The sequence below is a fragment of the Psammomys obesus genome, unplaced genomic scaffold (genome assembly GCF_907164565.1).
Source record: "Psammomys obesus unplaced genomic scaffold, mPsaObe1.curated_primary_1811, whole genome shotgun sequence".
In the NCBI taxonomy this organism is placed as follows: domain Eukaryota; kingdom Metazoa; phylum Chordata; class Mammalia; order Rodentia; family Muridae; genus Psammomys; species Psammomys obesus.
The window spans coordinates 62,102,053-62,120,009 of record NW_026585644.1 but is presented as its reverse complement, the minus strand read 5'-3'; the positions used below and the strand labels follow the sequence as shown (position 1 = coordinate 62,120,009).

Sequence of the window (17,957 nt, the reverse complement as noted above, 5' to 3'; positions counted from 1 at the left end):
AAGGCCCGTGCTTTGGCAGAGGACTATGTTGATGATCATGGTCTGCACTGCCCCTGGAGCCCAGGTGGAGGGAGGGGAACGATGCTGGGGATCATGTGGATGTTCATGGTCTGTGTTGTTGGCTGAAACCACAGGATCCATGCTCCTGCTAACTGTGAAGGTCAGAGCTGTTCTTGCAGTGGCATTGATGATGTCAGACATACAGTTGATAAAGAGGAGCATAGAAGGCGGTGTGACAATCCCTACCACCCATCACACGCCACCTAGAAAGTAACAGCCTAAAAAGGAAGTCATCAAGAGAACTCTTAAAAAATGTTCAAGTGTAGCTCTCCACAATTGGTAGCTACCGGCAGGGGTGCAGGTGGGGAAGGACTCTGCTTTCTTTAGGGGTCTGGACACTGGGAATTTGACCAGCTTCCAGTGAGTATATGAACACAGAAAATAGACTTGCTTTCTTTTTCTTTTCTTTCTTCTTTTTCTTTTGTGGTGGGAGGGGACATGGACTGGGAAGTGAGCATGATCAGCTCACTGATCATGATGGGAAAATCCCAAATAATCAAGAAAAATATTATGTTAGAGTCAGGCTTGATAGCACACTCAGAGGCAGAGGTAGGCAGATCTTGGAGTTTGAGGCCAGCCTGGTCTACAAAGTAAGTTCCAGGACAGCCAGGGGCCAGAGATACATGGGGAAACCCTGTCTCCAAAAACAAAACAAAATAATAAAGTTGGAAAAGAAAGGGAAGGAAAAAAGAAAAAAGTAAAAAGTGAAGGAAGGAAAAAAGAGAGAAAGAAAAGAGAGTGGGGGCTGGAAAGATGGCTCAGTGGTTAAGAGCTCTGGCTGTCCCTGCAGAGCACCAGGTTCAGTTGAAAACCTACATCGTGGCTCACAACTGTCAGTAACTCCAGGGCTCTGACACCCTCTTCATCCTCCTTTGGCATTCCATGTACTAGCTACACAAACACATGTACACAGATAAATTAAATGAATAAATAATTTTTGAATGTGTGTGGGCACACATATGCCACCATGAATAACTTTATGAATTTGGTTCTCTCCTTCCATCTTTTATGTGGACTACAGATGCAAACTGCCCAGTCTTTACCTAGTGCGGGATCCTGACGCAAGGCCTCAGGCCCATACAACAAGCACCTTAGCAACTGACACATCTCCCCAACTCCTAAGAATCCATGGATTTTTCTACATAAATGATCAAATTTTCATGGTGGGTGCACTGGCACATGCCTGTAATCCCAGCACTCTAAGAAGCACAGGCAGATGAATTGCTTTGAGTTCGAGGCCAGTGTGATCTACAAAGAGAGTCCAGGACAGAGAGGATATCCAGAAAAGCCCTGTTAAAAAATAATAAAAAAAATAAAAATAAAAATAAAAAATAAATTCAAATAAAAATGTCTAGATGTTATTGATTCTTTTTTTAAATTTTTGTCACATTTATTTATGTATGTATTTGGGATAGCATACGCATCTCATGGCACAAGAGTGGAGGTAAGAGGTCAGAGGACAGCGTATAGAAATCCAGTTCTCTCTTTTCAACACATGGGTTCTAGGGACCAAACTTAGGACCTCAGCCTTGGTAGCAAGCATCCCCCTGAGCCATCCTACCACCTCTAGATGCTGTTGATTGCCTTGTCTTGTCTTCCAGTACTATCTAGATCAGTGGCTCTCAAGCTTCTTAATGCTGCGACCCTTGTTGTAAGTGATGATTAATATTTACTATTGGTTTATCTTTTATTAACACTGCTGTTAATCCTAAACAACTGTATAACCAAATCACCACACAGAGACTATGATTTATTTAGTTAACCTAGAACACAATGCTGGGCAATAGTTGCTCCATCCTAAACCTCCAAGCCCTCATAGTTTCCTAACATTTAGATTTCCCACATTATACTCACTTTTAGTGAAATCTTAGATCCAGGCCATCTTTCCACGTTGTTCCAAGATCTCTCTCCTGCCTGTGTTCTCCCAGCTCTCTCCTGCCCTTTTACCCCTCCTCTACCTCCCACCTTCCTGTCCTCTGGCTCCTCCCTCTCTTCCTGCTTCTTTTCCCTTGCTCAACATTGTGGCTAGTTGCTTTATTTTGGCATGATTACACAAAGTTGAGACAGGATGCTTAGAATAAGTATCACAATGCAATGTCCAGATTGAAACCAGAGAGTGGGGGGAGAAATCACATTTGAATGAACAAGCGCAAGGTGTATACATTTCAAAAGAACATTATACCAACAGACCCTTTAATACAGTTCCTCATATTGTGGTGACCCCAACCATAGTAACACCATTTTAATTACTACTTCATAACTTTAATTTTGCTACTGTTGTAAATCATAATGTAAATATCTAGTATGCAGGATTTCTGATACACAATTGTGTGGAAGTATCCTTTGACCTGCTATCTGCACATTTGGAGATTTTGTTTTTATCTTCTATAAGTTCTGAGTATTTTGTTATTTGTTTTTTGAGACTAGGCTTTCAAAATGCCTGGACTAGCTTAGAACACACCATGTAGTATAGCCTGGTGTAGCTTAATCCCAACATGCTTTTAATCCCAACATTCAGGAAGCAGAAAGAAGCAGGGACAGGCTGATCTGTGAGTTCAAGCCAGCCTGGTCTACTTACTGAGTTTCAAGATAGCCACAGCTGTCACAGAGAGACCCTGTTTCCAGACTGAGGGCATTCCGTTCTATTTCTAGTTACCCAGAGATTTCTCAACTATGAACATACAAATACAATGCCAGTGAGGTCCCCTTTTCTGGCTGGAACCATGCAGGGCTTCACAGAAAAGAAAAAGAATGTTCCTGCTGTGCCAGGGACTTTTAGACTGCAAAGGAATTTTGCAGAGTTGAAGGTCAAGTGCCAATAAAAGAAATTTTCCCAAAGGTTGCTTCGAAAGACAAGGGGGAAGCTTATTTTCAGAGAAAAGTCTAAGCACAGGGCTGGAGAGATGGCTCAGTAGTTAAGCGCACTGGCTGCTGTTCCAGGACCAGTGTTCAATTCCAAGCAAAAACACGCTGACTCACAACCCTGGTCCCAAGAAATCAGACGCCCTCTTCTGGCTTCCACAGGCACCACGCATACACATGGTGCAGACTCAAATGCAGGCAAAGTACCCATGCATATAAACTGAATTAAAAGAAAATAGAAAAGGCACTATCACAAGGAGCACGGGCAAGTATACAGGACTGAGATTTGAAGGGCCTGAATGACAAGAAACGCTGGCAGCTTCTCACAGCTTCTACATACCTGTAGAACTCCCAACTGGTCTTTGTTATAGGAACAAAGGGACCTCTGGGGTTGTGAGCCCAGAGGTCTGATGGGTGTCGCAGCTTCATCTGTGCCTGACCTGTGTTCAGCCCAACAACCAAACCACACATTGCATAGCATACCCCAGCCTGAAGTCTTTAAACGAACTAATCTGCAAGTGTGGCTGTGGTAAAATCTATAAGCAATTGCCTTGGCACACACCTTGGAGCTCGGTTTCTGGGTAAACATGGCATCATCTTCATGGAGGATCTCATTCATGAGACTTAGACTGTTTGAAATGCTTCTGGAACCAAGGAACTTCCTGTAGCCCTGCAAGTTATCTTCTCCAGGGAGTGAACAGAGAAAAAGGAACCATTGCAGAAGATGGAGATGCTGGTAGCAGGGAAGAGCAGAGCAGGAGGCTCATGGGAAGGAGGAACCATGCCTCCTCTGCAGTGCAGTATTTTTGTAATCTGGCCAGCTGATGAACAGTGGCTGCTTACTGAACTGTGGGGAGCATGTCAGTAAACTAGACACAAGGATGGCTACAGGCATGCCGATTTATGTGTAATCCCAGCACCTGGGTGGTAGAGGGAGAGGGTAAGTTAGCCTCAGCTACACAGTAAGGAGGTGCCAGCACATGCCTTCTCACTGATGGATATCCCCTGAAGACAGCAATAAGCATAGGCCTGAAGCCCCCGCCCTCATCCCCAGGTCTCTTAGTGCCCAGGCTCTATTGGATCTACCCTGTCTACTTTGTCTTCCTGGACTTCTTCAGTGGAGAACAAACTCTCTGATGGCAGAACCCAGGCCTCTCCAACACTTGCATCCTGAGCTCCCGGATCCACACTGGCCTGTGTGGACAGATGCTGGACACGTGCACATAGTGGGATACATGAGGCTACGCTAAGCAAGCCAGGCTGAGTCAAGGAATTCATCAGATCATTCTAGGTGTTCCTCACCCTGAGCCTGGATGTCTGACTTGGAGCCACCCAACAGCTCTGCTCCTCTTTAGGAGTGTGGGAAGTTTCATTGATGCCTTGCCTCTGGAGGGCTGACTTAGCCACTTCCATCTATCATGCACCTTGACTCTCCCCTGCTTTTATTTCTTGCTCTGAACCTTACGAAAGCCCCTTAGCTAGTCCATTTGCATGTGTCCCCCAACCCATCATATCCATCAATGTTGTCCTTGCCATCCCCCTAGTCAGAGACTCAGTCTTCCTTGTCAGGTCTACTGCCCCACCCCCTCTCCGCATCTTGTCCCACTGTCATCCTCCCATCACAATTACTGGCTAGTCCCCTCCATGGGATTCAGTCATCACCTGTGTTGGAAGGTCAAGAACCATGTCCTCCCAGAACAACTGGCCACTCTCAATTCCAAAGCCCTTTCTGCCTCTCTTATCCTGAGCCCCATGGGGGAGGGGTGTCTGTGCTAAGAGAACAGGCATCTTTTCTCAATGAAAAGCACCAGTGCTTAGGTCCAATTAAAGGTCTTTGAAGTGGCTGCCCAGACATGAGGTAAGGTATGGACCCCCAAAGAAGGTATTAGGGCATATGGCAATTGTGGGCATTACAACAGGACACTGTAGCTGGCTGCAAAGTGGTCCCCATGGGCTAAGTATTACAGCAAACTCTCTGAATCTGCTTGCTCATCAATAAAGTAAGGTAAGGGATATAAAATACCAGTTGGTGCCCTTAAGGTAGTGGTTCTCAACCTTCCTACTGCTGCAACTCTTTAGTACAGTTCCTCATGTTGCGGTGACCCCCAACCATAAAATTATTTTGTTGCAACTCATAACTGCAATTTTGCTACTATTATGAATGTAATATGATGTAAATATCTGATATGTGACCTCCCCCAAAAGGATTGCAACCCACAAGTTGAGAACCACTGCCTTAAGGGACCCCTGTTTCAGGCCATGGTTGTGATAAGTGTCCCCCACCCCACCTCGTCAACTCAAGGCTTTTGCTCAAGGGTTCCTCCCAGGTGGGTGATGCAAAACTTTACCTACACTGGAGAACTAGATCTTGTGACTTTGGGTCATTTCTGTAGCTCAGACTGTTTATAAGGCTCCAGAGCCAAAGAAAGAGTCCCACTCAGTGGGGACCATGCTGGCCTGTCCACATTAGGTTTCAGACACTAGGGAATCCTGGCTACCTTCCCTATGAACCTTCTCTCTGCCCCTGGCACCTGGGGCATACTTCTATCTCTCCTCTAAACAGAGCTCCATGAGAAGACACCTGTGTCCTGCTCACCTTCATGCCATCTCTGCCTGGTACCCAGCAAAGGTGGTAATTAAGGTAGGTAAGATGTAAGCAAGAGTAGGCCAAGTTTATTTGGGTTGGGTCATACTGAAATATCAGCTTCTCTCATCTCCCTTATCTGTGAGAACTGAATCTGTTGGGAAACGAAGGCAGGATGAGCACAAAAGGCTTGGCCTGGGAGAGCTTGGAGTCACAGGACTTCACATCACTCACAGGGATGTGGTAGAAGATGCTGGGCAAGCACCAGCCGGTCCACTCTACTGTGAGCCCCAATACTTATTAAGCTGCTAGCCCTGGGCCAGGCACTTCACTTGAGTTCCTGGCATCTGCTAACTGCACATGGAAGCTCCCTTCCTCCCCCACTTCATACAGTGCCCTTGAAGAGACCAGACACTGGTGCAATGGTGACAATTTCTGTGGAACAGTGAGCCTTTCTTAGGGCCATCCCAAAGACAGGAACCACAGACCCCAACCCCACCTGTGATGCAAAGAGACCTGTCCCAGGCTTTAGGCAACCTTTAGTCTAACCTCTGCAGGATTCAATTCATGTCAGCCAGGTGCATGGCAGAATGTGACCCACAGCTACCCAACACTTCCAGCTTTTCCTTCTTTTCTTTCTTTCTTTCTTTTTTTTTTTTTTTTTCCTTTTTGTTTTGTTTTGTTTTGTTTGCATTTTGAGACAGGGTTTCTCTGTGTTGCCTTAGCTGTCCTGGAATTCACACTGTAGACCAGGCTGACTTCAAACTCACAGATCCACCTGCCTCTGTTTTCCAAGTGCTGGGATTACAGGCGAGGGCCACCACAGCCAGTTCCACCCTCAGTTTCTCTAAGATATCAGCGAAATAAGCAGTCTCAGCTCTGAACTGTTCCAATGACATTTATTAAGGTTCTGAGGCTGAGAGCACATACACAGGGAAGGAAAACTGTCACAGCTCAGCAGGCCTGGCCACCCAGGGGCATGGTGATGCACCTGCCTTTGTCCTGTAAGAGCCCTAGAGAGGCACTCGCATTTTCTCTGGGGAAGATAAGCACACTAGAGGTTTCCTAATTTGCCCACTAACCTCGAGCATCCTGCCCACACTTCTGGAAATCTAGAGGTAGATGGTCTGCTCTCTGACCTCAGCCAGGACTGGGGACCCACATCTGACAAAAACAGTGTTCACCCCAGGCCAGCAGTCTCTGCTTACCCCTAAAGCCTGATAACTAAAGTTTGGCATGAATAAATTCCAGCAGGTTCTCCAACTGCTCCTCCAAGCACTGTTCATCTCCATGGTTTTCAATGATCCAGTCAAAGTTCCCAAAGTTGTCCAGGCCACATTCTGACTCAGCATCGTCCACACCTGGGAGAGAGCATAGAGGAGTCAGGTCCAGACCTCCAGATACCCTGTGTCTCTCCTCTGAGAGCCTCTGTGAGGCAGGTGTGGCCTCCCATCATGGGCTGAGCTCCAGGCAGCCCCTGAAGAAGCCCCAGACTGTGGTCTACAGAGAGAAGACTGGGTCATCAAAAACTACAGACAACTCAAAAGAACATCACACTGTTAGGCCAGACTGGCATGTGCTGGAGCCTGCTGGGAGGCTGTGTCAGGGCTGGAAGCTGGATGAGAGTGTGGCTCCTCCTATTCCTCATGGCCTTGAGAGAGACACTTGACCTTTCTGGGTCAAGGCCCTCATCAGCAATGAGTACAGGAATAGCAGCACCCACACAGCAGTTGTAAAGCAATGAGCATGTAAAGAGGAAGTAATGTACAAAGCACCAAACAGAGGCTGGCCTGTCAGAGCACCCAGGAGATGCGCTGTCAGTAGCAGTTATACTCATTAGCTCTGAGTGTATCCATGGAACAGTGACCTGGGGCAGGACCAAGGCCTGAGCTGCACTTCAGAACTGTCTGCAAAGCGGGTCCTGCTGGCACCATGGAAGCCCCTGGAAAACTTCCTGTTCAGCCCCCTGATTTGTCAATCAAACAGAATCAGTGTTTGTTTGGCTTGCTTGCCAACCACTTTCAGCCCCAAAAGTCTAAGGGCCACAAGAAGGGGGCCTAGCCAGAGAAGTCCACTGGCCTTTACAAGATAGTCAAAGAAGATACCCTACAAACTTGACCTTCTACCAAGCCATTCCTCAGCCTTAGATTCCCCTCTACAACCTCTCACTCTCTCTCTAGGCCTGCTGGGGAACAGGAGACTAGAGTACAGGGGTAGCCGAGCCACAGGGATAAATACTATTTGCAGCCTACCTGGTGTGAACACCCAGCCCCGCTGCTGTCGGCTCTGCTCTGAGGCTACTACTCGGACTGTCTGTGTCACAGCCCCATAGGCCTCCTGAAACCACTGGATGTCAGACCCCCTCCGTGTGTCACTCACCAGCTGCAGAGAAGAGACATGTAACCATTAGGACAAAGTGCTATAGGGGAAGGAAAGCTGGGGAGGGGGAAGGGACAGACACTATAGAAGCCAGAGCAATGGTGAAGCTCACTAGACAAACACCTGCTCGGCAGGCCAATCACTCAGCTGTGGTCCTAAGGAAGGGGCACTGCGAATACTGACTGTGCACTGACACTGTGACAGGCACGGAGGATAGAAACATAAGCAAGACATACCTTAGATATACAGCAGCTTCCCCAATAACCAGGGACCACAGGGCAGGCAACTGTCAACCCAGAATGGCTGAAACATTGTTCCTCTACTCCTGATCAATCCCGATCTTTCCTGTCTCTGCTCAGACAAAATCCTTGTCCTTCTACCCCATAACCAACTCATCACCCACTCAACCCCTACTGGCCCTATCCTTAAAATACTTCTTAATTCTCTCATGGCTCTGAGCTCCAGCCAGTCACTGCGTCATCAAATACAACCCTCTACCAGACCTCTGCTTCAGCTCTTACCTGCCTACAGCATCCAGAGCAAGCCTCTTATATCCTTTGTTGGTTTTGAGCAAGGTCTCACTATGTAGCTCTGGCTGGCCTCAAACCTACCATGTCGCTAAGGCTGACCTTCAACTCTCAGTACCCCTGTCTTTGCCTCCTGAGTGCTGGGATTATAGGCATGCACATATGCACACCACAACTATAATCCCAGGTGTGGGAAAGAGAGAATGTGTATAGTGTACATTAATGAATGTATATCACATGTGTGGGTACTTGTGTGTGGGGGTGGATGTTCCCATGTGTATATGTGTAGGTACAGAGGCCAAGGTTGACTTAGGGGGTCTTCCTTGATCATCCTCCACTTTATTCACTTGAGGGAGGGTCTCTCACTGGACCTAGAGCTCACTGATGTGGCTACTTTAGCTGGCCAACTTGCTGACGGTCCCTGTCTCTGCCTCACAAGGGCTGTGTTTACATGTGTGAAGATACTTCAAAGAATTTCGTTTTCTCCTTCCACCATGTGGATCCTGGATCAAACTCAGGCCTTCAAGCTTGGCAGCAAATGCTTTTGCCCACTGAGACATCTTACCAGCCTCCACTGGCCTTTTATGAGGGCTCTGAACTCCAAAGCTTTACCATTAAGCCTGCTTCAGATCTTTAACCCCACTGTTGGCCTAGACCCCATTAACTAATTCAATTGTCTTTTAATTCCTAAACCGTGTCTTTCCTCTTCTCAGAACTCCTCAGCGACTTCTCAACCCTTCCAAAGCCATACAAGCTCTGCCCTTAATGTCCCACAGGTCACCATAATGGCTGCTTCTCAAACATACTAGCCTTTGAGTTCTGGTCCCTCTTTCTTTCTTTCTTTCTTTCTTTCTTTCTTTCTTTCTTTCTTTCTTTCTTTCTATAATTTATTTAATTTTTATTTTATGTGCATTAGGGTAAAGGTGTCAGATCCGTTACAGACAGTTGTAAGCTGCCATGTGGGTGCTGGGAATTGAACCTGGGTCCTTTGGAAGAGCAGTCAGGGCTCTTAACCACTGAGCCATCTCTCCAGCACCCCCCCATCCCTCTTTCCAGAAAGATACTTCCCCAACTGCCCATTCAGCTAACCCCTTTACTTCCTTTGGGTCCTGCTCCCCCTCACCTTAAGGCCTTCTCTGACACCCTGCCCCCACCTCCACCTCTCTTGCTTTGCTCTACCTTGCATCATCTACAGTTGCTCAGTACCTATCTCCCCAACTCCCAGCTACAACATGAAGTTCCTTAAGGGTAGGCTTCATTGCATTTTGTACCAACACATCCTTAGAACCTGGAGATGTACCTACAAAAGGAGACACTCAGCAGTTAGCTCAAGAATGAATAAGGAAGGCCCAGTGTGTGGTGCTGTGGGCTAGTTAAGGCCTGGGGTTATGGAAGTGGGAGAATTGGGGGCTCAAGGCCTTTATCTAGCTAGCTAGTTAGCCATCTCTTTATTTTGGTTTTTCGAGACAGGGTTTCAAAAAACCTTGTAGCCCCGGCTGTCCTGGACTCGCTTTGTAGACCAGTCTGGCCTCCAACTCACAGAGCTCCACCTGCCTCTGCCTCCTGAGTGCTGGGATCACAGGCACGCACTACCCCACTAGCTTGCTCAAGGTCATCTTTGCTACATGATTCAAGGTCAGCCTGGGCTACAGGAGACCCTGTCTTAGGAAAGAAAAGAAAAACAATGGATATCAAGGAAGGCTTCCCCATGAAGGTGACATGAAAATTGTTGGAGTAAACCAGTTTTTAAAAGCAGGAAAGAAGATATGCATGATCTACCAAGCATGGTGGATCTACCAGACATTGTGGCACACACATCTAATCCCAGCACTTGAAAGGCAGAAACGGGTGGATCTCTGTGAGTCTGATACCATCCTAGTCTACAAAGTAAGCTCTAGGCCAGCCAGGAACACATAGTGAGACCTTGTCAAAAAGGGGGGTGGGGGGAGAAAGGAGAAGCATATAAAGGAGAAGCAAATCGAGATAGCATGGTTGACATAAGAGAAGCTGGTGTCTACAAGTCTGTTAGGATGGAAATAATGCAGGAGCTGCATCAAGGCCCCAAAGTTTATGTCACAGCTTGGACTTCGCTCATGTGAGTGATGGTGAGCAACCAGCACATTATGTCAGTCATATATGGCTAACTTTGTAAAAAGTCATTCTGGCTCCTGTACACACAGATGGCTCACTGAGGTAAAAGACCCTAGAAGAACACCTTGGACAGAGGTGGCAGTGAAGGGGAGAGAGATGGCCACAGGAGGGGGCTGGGAAGACAGGTTTTTGCTGAGCCCCTTACCCAGATAGGCTGGGACACGCCTTCCACAATCTTCCGGCAGAAGAAACCTGGGTCGGTCTGGCGCTTCTCCTCCCCCCAGCAGATCATGTCCCTCCGATAAGCCTCCTTGTATGTGCTAGCATCCAGGAGTCTCTGGAAGTCCAAGCCATGCTCCTGCACAAAGCACAGTCCATCCATAACACAGTCCTTCCTAACATGGGAGAGCCAGCCCTGCCTAGTGACTTGCTACACAGGCACTAGCCAGCCTGCACCATGTCAAAGGCCACAGGCAGGAGCACTCTACAAAGGGAGAGACCAGAGGCACTCAAAGCTAGGAGGTCTTAGGATAATTCCTGAAATTAACTAAAGTGTGAAATGTACACTTTTTCTTTTCTGAGGGTTTAATCTTCCCTCAGAAGATTGTTGGCTTAAACTAATCTTGAAATTACTTTGCATTCCCTAGGAACAGCCTTAACCTTTAACCAAAGTGGGAAATTTGAAAAACTAAAGCAAAACTGCACTCCAATCAGAAGCCTTGTATTTTCTTGGCATCATTTGCCTCCATCAGAAACCCCACAGAGATAAGTCTACCCTTTCCCCTTATCCTTCTCTGTCCCCACTGGGCTGAAACAGCGCCGCTACATTTGGCTCTGGGCATTCCTAGGGCCTGCTATACCACAGGACCCCATATGCAGGGGGGACCACCCTGAACCCCAGGGAGCTGCGTCAAGACATGCCATCCCCTTCTCCCTTCTCCAGAGATAATGAAAAGCAACAGGTCCACCTAGAAGGTTCCAAAACAAGAAGGGATTCTCAAAATTATCAGTCTTGGCCAAGCAGTGGTAGCACAAGCCTTTAACCCCATTCAGGAGGCAGAGGCTACAGAGCGAGTTCCAGGGCTACAAAGAGAGAGAAACCCTGTCTTAAAATACAAAAAAAAAAAAAAAAAAAGTCACTCAGTTCATATGCTCTGTTTGCCTTAACTCTCCTCTCTTGTGCTTTCAGGGTCTTCAGCCACAGCCTCTGTTCCAAGAGGTCAGCAGCCCTTCTTTTGAACTGTTTATCCTCCAGGAGTCTTGATGCCTCCGCCAGTAACTGAAGAAACCAATGTGTCAATCAAGATTCTCTTTACAGTGGTGGAATGCTGCCAAATCTTCAAATATCAAGAACCAGGTCATCTGGGTCCCCTATAAAGGTATTTTAAAATGCCAGCTCCTGAGTCTGAAGATCAGTGAAGGTCAGTGATCCAGTCAAGCACTTGCCTGGTGCTTCAGAGGTCAGGGCTCTAGTCCCACACTAAAGAGAAATAATATAAAGTAAAATCCCCCTCTTCCAGCCCCCACTGTCAACAGTACTAGGACAGTGCCTAGCTTTGGAACTTCAGCAGACAGTGGTTTTGAAACTGTGCCTTGGGGCTGGAGAGATGGCTCAGGGTTAAGAGCACTGGCTGCTCTTCCAAAGGTCCTAAGTTCAATTCCTAGCAACCACATGGTGGCTCACAACCATCTATAATGAGATCTGGTGCCCTCTTCTGGCATGTAGGTATAAATGCGGAAAGGGAAAAAGGGAAAGGGAAAGGGAAAGGAAAGGGAAGGGAAGGCAGAAAGAAAGAAAGGAAAGAGAGAGACAGAGAGAGAGAGAAAGAAAGAGAGAGAAAGAGAGAAAGAAAGAAAGAAAGAAAGAAAGAAAGAAAGAAAGAAAGAAAGAAAGAAAGAAAGAAAGAAAGAAAGAAAGAAAGAAAGAAACTAGCTGCACCTCACTGAGGAGGGCTGCACCCCTCACCCCCCCCCCTACTCCCACCTTTGTCTTCTTTTCTCTTCCTGGCTTGAGAAATTCCTGCATCCAAGTTTCCTAACAAAATGTGGAACCCTCTGAGTTTCCTTACTCCTTGATCCCTCAGGAGTACAACCATATGACTAGGTCAACCATGCTGGCAGAGACCCAAGGAGAGAGGACTGTCCTACAGAGTGAGAACAGACATTCTCAGTGTATTCAGAGACTGTAGTGAGGTCACATGAGTGGGAGGAAGTGAGCACAGGTCCCTGGAAGGGCACACTAGGATCAGGTCATGTTGGTGGCCAAAGGCTGTTCATTGTGTGAAAACCTGACCTCATCTCTATGTTCTTTCCCTGAAGTCTAAGATGCCGGGAGCTCCTATTTATTTCTTAATCCTGTTTCAATAATCAGTAATTTTATTTTGTTCTATCCACATGGTTTAAAAGAGGTAGTGCACACCTTTAACCCACACACCTGGTGGTGCATACCTTTAAACTCAGGAGGCAGAGAGGCAAGTGGATCTCTGTGAGTTCCAGGCCAGCAAGGAATACATACTGAGACCCTGTTTCAAAATAACAGTAACAACAACAATAATAATAATATAACAACGAAAATTCAAAGGATATATATTCGTTTACAATAAAAATCTCTTTGCCTTCCTTCCTCCCCTCCCTGAGACAAGCAACACTGCAGTTCCGGCAGTGCAGGTCTGCAAACCTCATAGCTGGAACAGTGCTCAAAAGGGCAAACACTTCATAGATGCACTTAGAGAAGAGCTGGATATGTGAGCAAACATAACTCCAGTACTGAGATTAAATGCATGCAGCACCATGAATAATTTTAATTCTCAGTCATTAATATGGTTTGTCCCCATCAAATCTCCTGTTTAGCCTTGTGGCCAGTATGGTGGTATTGGGATATGTTGCCTCCAAGGTATTATGGCTTTCAGGGAGGATTTTTGAGGTCCCACTCTCATGGAATTGGATTGGTCACCCTGAAAGTAGGTCATTATAAAAGGATCCAGGCCTCTCCCTGCAGTCCCTCTTACCACGTGATCTTTGTTTTGTCCACTGTCCTTCCACCACAAGGTCCTTACCAGAAACTAGGTGGATGCTAAAACCATGTTTTGAACCTTCAGAACTGTGAGTGAGAAATCTCTTTTCTGTACAAAGTCCTCAGCCTCAGATACTGTGTTATATCCAAATAAAACTGACTCAGACACACTGCTTGGCATCTCGCTGTCTGCCTACCTAAGGATGTATCTTGACAACTCATGTGACTAACTTTCTTTGGGGGAAAAGGGTACCTGTGTGTATGCATGCATTTGGAGGTCAGGCATCAACCTCAGGTGTTGTTCCATCCACCTTAATGTTTATGTTGTTTTTGAGATAGTCTCTCACTGGAACCTGGAGCTCACCCATTAGGCTAAGCTGGCTGGCCAGCAAGCCACAGAGGCCCGTCTGTGCCTCCACAGTGCTGGGATTACAAGTGTGCACCACCATGCCTGGCTCTTTATGTAGGTACTAGGGATAGAACTCAGGTCACAGCAGGCACTTTACCAACTGCACAATCCCCCTAGGCCCTGAGACCTCCAAGGCTGCATCAGGCCAGTTGGTGGGAGAGTACAGTGGTGTGTCATAGTTTTGCGTAAGGCTGACAGTACAGATCCTTATTAGTTACAAGGCATTGGAACTGCCAAATCAAGTGTCTCTAGGCTTTTCTGGACCCTTCTTGTTTTGTTTCTTTGTTCTTAACATAGGGTCTCATAGCCAGGCTCAGTGGCGCACACCTGTAATCCCAGCACCCTGGAAGGCAGAAGCAGGCAGATCTCTGCAAGTTCGAGGCCAGCCTGGTCTACAAAGTGAGTCCAGGACAGCCAAGGCTACACAGAGAAACCCTGTCTTGAAAAAGAAAAGAAAAGAAAAACAAAACAAAACAACATAGGTTCTCCTATCTACATACTCTTCCTGGGTCACTGGGACCATGCCAGTGAACTCAAGTGGTAGCCATAGTGCCACAGCCCAAAAGCAGGCTCCTCCCAGTGCCCCAGATACCACAAGCCACCACCTACCCGAGCATACTGCTCCTTGAGTGGACCAGAGAGCCGCAGAACAGCACAGGTGTGACCTCCAAGTCTATGGGACAGGGAATCAGAACCCAGTTAACCCTGAGCTGCCAAGAAGAGGAGCCCAGTGCTCATTTCTACTAAAGGAATCGACACAGCTCAGGCAGGCCTCCCCTTCCCTGCTGCTCTTTGCTCACCTATAAAATAAAGATGGCATCTTCTGTCCTATCAGTCACACAGGAGAAATAAAAAGGAGCTCTGAACTAATCTAACAAGTAGAACCTATAAGAGAAGTGCCAGGGAACCACTCAGCCTGGTGATATTCTGGTTGGATTAGGTTCCTGCTGGGACCCTAAACTTATTCTCTCAGACCTACAGAGACCTTGGGAGAAATTACCCTGGTCATCACAGCATTAATAATTTGCCTATTCAGTTTTTCAGTGTAGTTTTCAACACTTTATTGTATGCTATCCCTGGACCTAAGTAATACCAATGTAATAAGAGTAACAATTTCTACCTGGCACTGAGAGGCTCACAGGTGCACGTAAAGCCCCTACATGATGAAACAGGTGTTCCCCCACTTGTGTGTGTGTATATATGTGTGTGTAGGTCAGAGGACAACTTTCAAAAGTCAGTTCCCTCCTTCCACCACATGAGTTCCAAATCAGGCTTGAAAGCAAGTGCCTTTATCTGCCAAGCCACCTCACTGGCCCATGTTTCATGTTCCAGATGAAGAAAATGAGGTTGAATGAAAAAAGTTAACTAAAAGTAACATTGCTGGTAATGAAGACAGTAAATAAAAATAGCCAACCCTTTATTCCTGGCCAAGAATCATTCTAATTCATGTATCAACTCACTTAATCCTTCTGACCATCCTATATAATGCCCATTTAACAATAGGCAAAACTGAAGTAGAGCAGGTAAGAAGCCTGTAGCAGATACACAAAATGCTTAAACCAGGACATGGCTTCCCAGCTGTCTAACTGCAGCATCCAGGCTTCTGGCTGCTCTCTGCCTATGCTTGGAGCTAAGGGCTGATAAAATTTAGACATAGATGATGATTGTTTAGTAATAGCGGTTTGGGCAATAACCTCTGCCCAGGGCTCCCTTGAACCTCTTAGAACAACTGTGGTACCTCAAACTTGGTGCCCCACCACACTGGCCTTGTAGAGGACCCCCACTGTTCTTTCTCCCACTTTCCTGTCTTCCAACCCAAGCCCCAGGGGAAAAAAAAAATGCTCCCTAGAATATCTTACTACTTAAGAAAAATACAGGGGTGGGGAAACAGTGAGCCTCATGAGCCTGATAATCTTAGTCAGCTCCCAGAACCCATGTTTTTAGAAGCTGGATGCTGACATGGTGGCACAGTTAATCCCAGCACTTGCTGCTCTTGCAGCCCACAGTTCCATCCCCAGCACCCACATGAAGTCTTACAACTGTGTGTAACTGCAGTTCTGGGGGATCAGGTGTCCTCCTTTGGCCTCCAAGAGCACCTGCTCACACCACACATACCCATAAAATAAATAAATCTCTAAAAATAGATAACTATAAAGAAAGGATAAGGTGAGTGAAAGGTATTATTTGGAGGCAGACAAAGCTGAATTTGAATCCTAAATTTACTATTTTATGACCCTAGCAAATTTTAACATTTTTTTGAAACAGGGTCTCTCCCCCCCCCCCCCACACACACACAATGATCTGCCTGCCTCTGCCTTCCTGGGATATTTTGACATTTTAATAGTCAAAATCTCACCATGTTGCCCACTATGGTCTTGAACTCCCAGGAGCATCAGCCTTCCCTGCAGCTGGACTACAAACACGCACGCACACACACACACACACACACACCTAGCTCTTAAAGGCCGCTGTTTCTGGCATGGAATTGCTAATAACATTATTTGACATAAAAGCTATGTGGGTAACAGTGCTTGGCATAGAATATTCACTATATACCTGCTATTACAGGGTGTTCTGGGCAGATTCTCTTTGGAACTGACCCACTTAGCACCTGAGTCTTGGGAAAACCCTTGCTATCACTTTAGTCTGTTTACCTATACCAGTTCCCTCACCACACGATCGTGAAGCAGAAATGACACACTGAAGGTGCCTACTCTAGTAATCGTTAATTCGTGTTCCTTGAAGAGAGGCCTACAGCTTCAGCGTTCTGCAGAGGCAGTCCCCTGAAGGACGTGTGCAGGCTGCTGCTCTATTTTAGCGACCGTGAGGATCTAGCTTCTCCTGCCCAACGTGATCCCGTCCCTCCTGCCCTGAGCGGGCTCCCTCCATCACGCCCATCGCTTGCGGTAGCGCCCTTCCTCCGGCATCCCTGCACCCGCCGACACCTGCTCTGCAGCCTCTCGGTCACGAAGTCCTTCCCGGATTTCCTCTTCCCGCTAAACAGCAGCACCAGACGCGGGTCGCCTCTGAGAGGGGCCATGGGGCCACGCCGCTCCACCGGGACACTTGGGACCCCAGAAACTCAGCCAAGCACGAAGTAGACTCGCCCAGTGGGACCCGGGATCCCAGCCCTCTCCACACCACACAGCCCAAGTCGAAACCAGCGCACAGAGGGAGGGCGAGCGAAGCCGGAAAGGAAAGAGCCTTGCAGCGTCGTATCTAGTGAGTCTCCCCCACGGCACGCACTTAGAACAGTCCGGACCCGCCCAGATGTGACGTCACGGACCCGCCTTCTCGGCTGACACTTCGGCGATGGACAACGTTTTGGAAAACCGCCCTAACATTCTTTTACACACAACCCCTCAAACATAAAGGGGAAAAGATAGTAATGTTTCAGGCATTTTCGAATTTTCCATTTTATTTGTGCGTTATACTGCATGCTCTAAAGCAAGTATGTGTTTGCCCCACGCTGAACAGCTCTTTCCAAAGTAACCAGACAATGACATGACAGGGTGTGTTTCGTGGCGTCATAGAGAGGGAGGGGCTTAGTAGAACGCTTGCTATTTCACTGTCAATAGGTTTTATAACTGCTGAGTCCGCCAGCAAGAACTAAGTAATGTCTTTTTCAGCCACATCCTCCTCTCCAAAGGTTTCAGAATCTAGAGAACATCAGTGAACAAAAATACCCAATCTCTGGAGACCAATATCCAGACAGGAGAGGCAGATGTTCTGACATCTTGCTGTTGTCTGTAGATATTATTTGCTGCCCTGCATTTTTCTGAGCTTGTCAAAACAGAGTCTGCAGCCCATGACTGCTTCCATTTTATGTACTCTAAAGCCATATGAAGACCAAAGTGAAGTATGAAGAAACCTCTTAGGAAAGGTTTCTTTCTGCCTATTGGAAAGAGGCAAGGCGCTGGAGAGATGACTCAGTGGTTAAGAGCACTGGCTTCTCTTGCAGAACACCCACCTGGCAGCTCATAACCAGCCGAAACTCCAGTTCTCTGTGAGAATTGCATGCAAGCAAAACAT

The 17,957-nt window shown here is 47.0% G+C and overlaps 1 protein-coding gene across 1 annotated transcript; it reads right to left on the bottom strand.

Annotated features, from left to right (window-relative positions):
* Positions 1–6,386: 6,386 nt before the first annotated feature.
* Positions 6,387–17,154, bottom strand: Pmvk (phosphomevalonate kinase). The gene is made up of 5 exons (XM_055620942.1): positions 16,871–17,154; positions 14,535–14,598; positions 10,709–10,861; positions 7,759–7,888; positions 6,387–6,867 (listed from the first exon to the last, which is right to left on the bottom strand). Exons 1-5 carry the CDS (start codon positions 16,963–16,965, stop codon positions 6,731–6,733), a joined length of 579 nt encoding a protein of 192 aa, XP_055476917.1. The 5' UTR covers positions 16,966–17,154; the 3' UTR covers positions 6,387–6,730.
* Positions 17,155–17,957: the final 803 nt, after the last annotated feature.

Bases quoted from the DNA above. Each gene is read 5' to 3' on its own strand.
- Pmvk (XM_055620942.1), bottom strand. From the start codon at position 16,965: ATGGCCCCTCTCAGAGGCGACCCGCGTCTGGTGCTGCTGTTTAGCGGG. The intron at 10,862-14,534 runs GTAGGTGGTGGC...TGCTTTGTGCAG, and splicing joins TCAAGGAGCAGTATGCTCGG to GAGCATGGCTTGGACTTCCA. The intron at 6,868-7,758 runs GTAGGCTGCAAA...GCTCTCTCCCAG, and splicing joins GGGCTGGGTGTTCACACCAG to GTGTGGACGATGCTGAGTCA.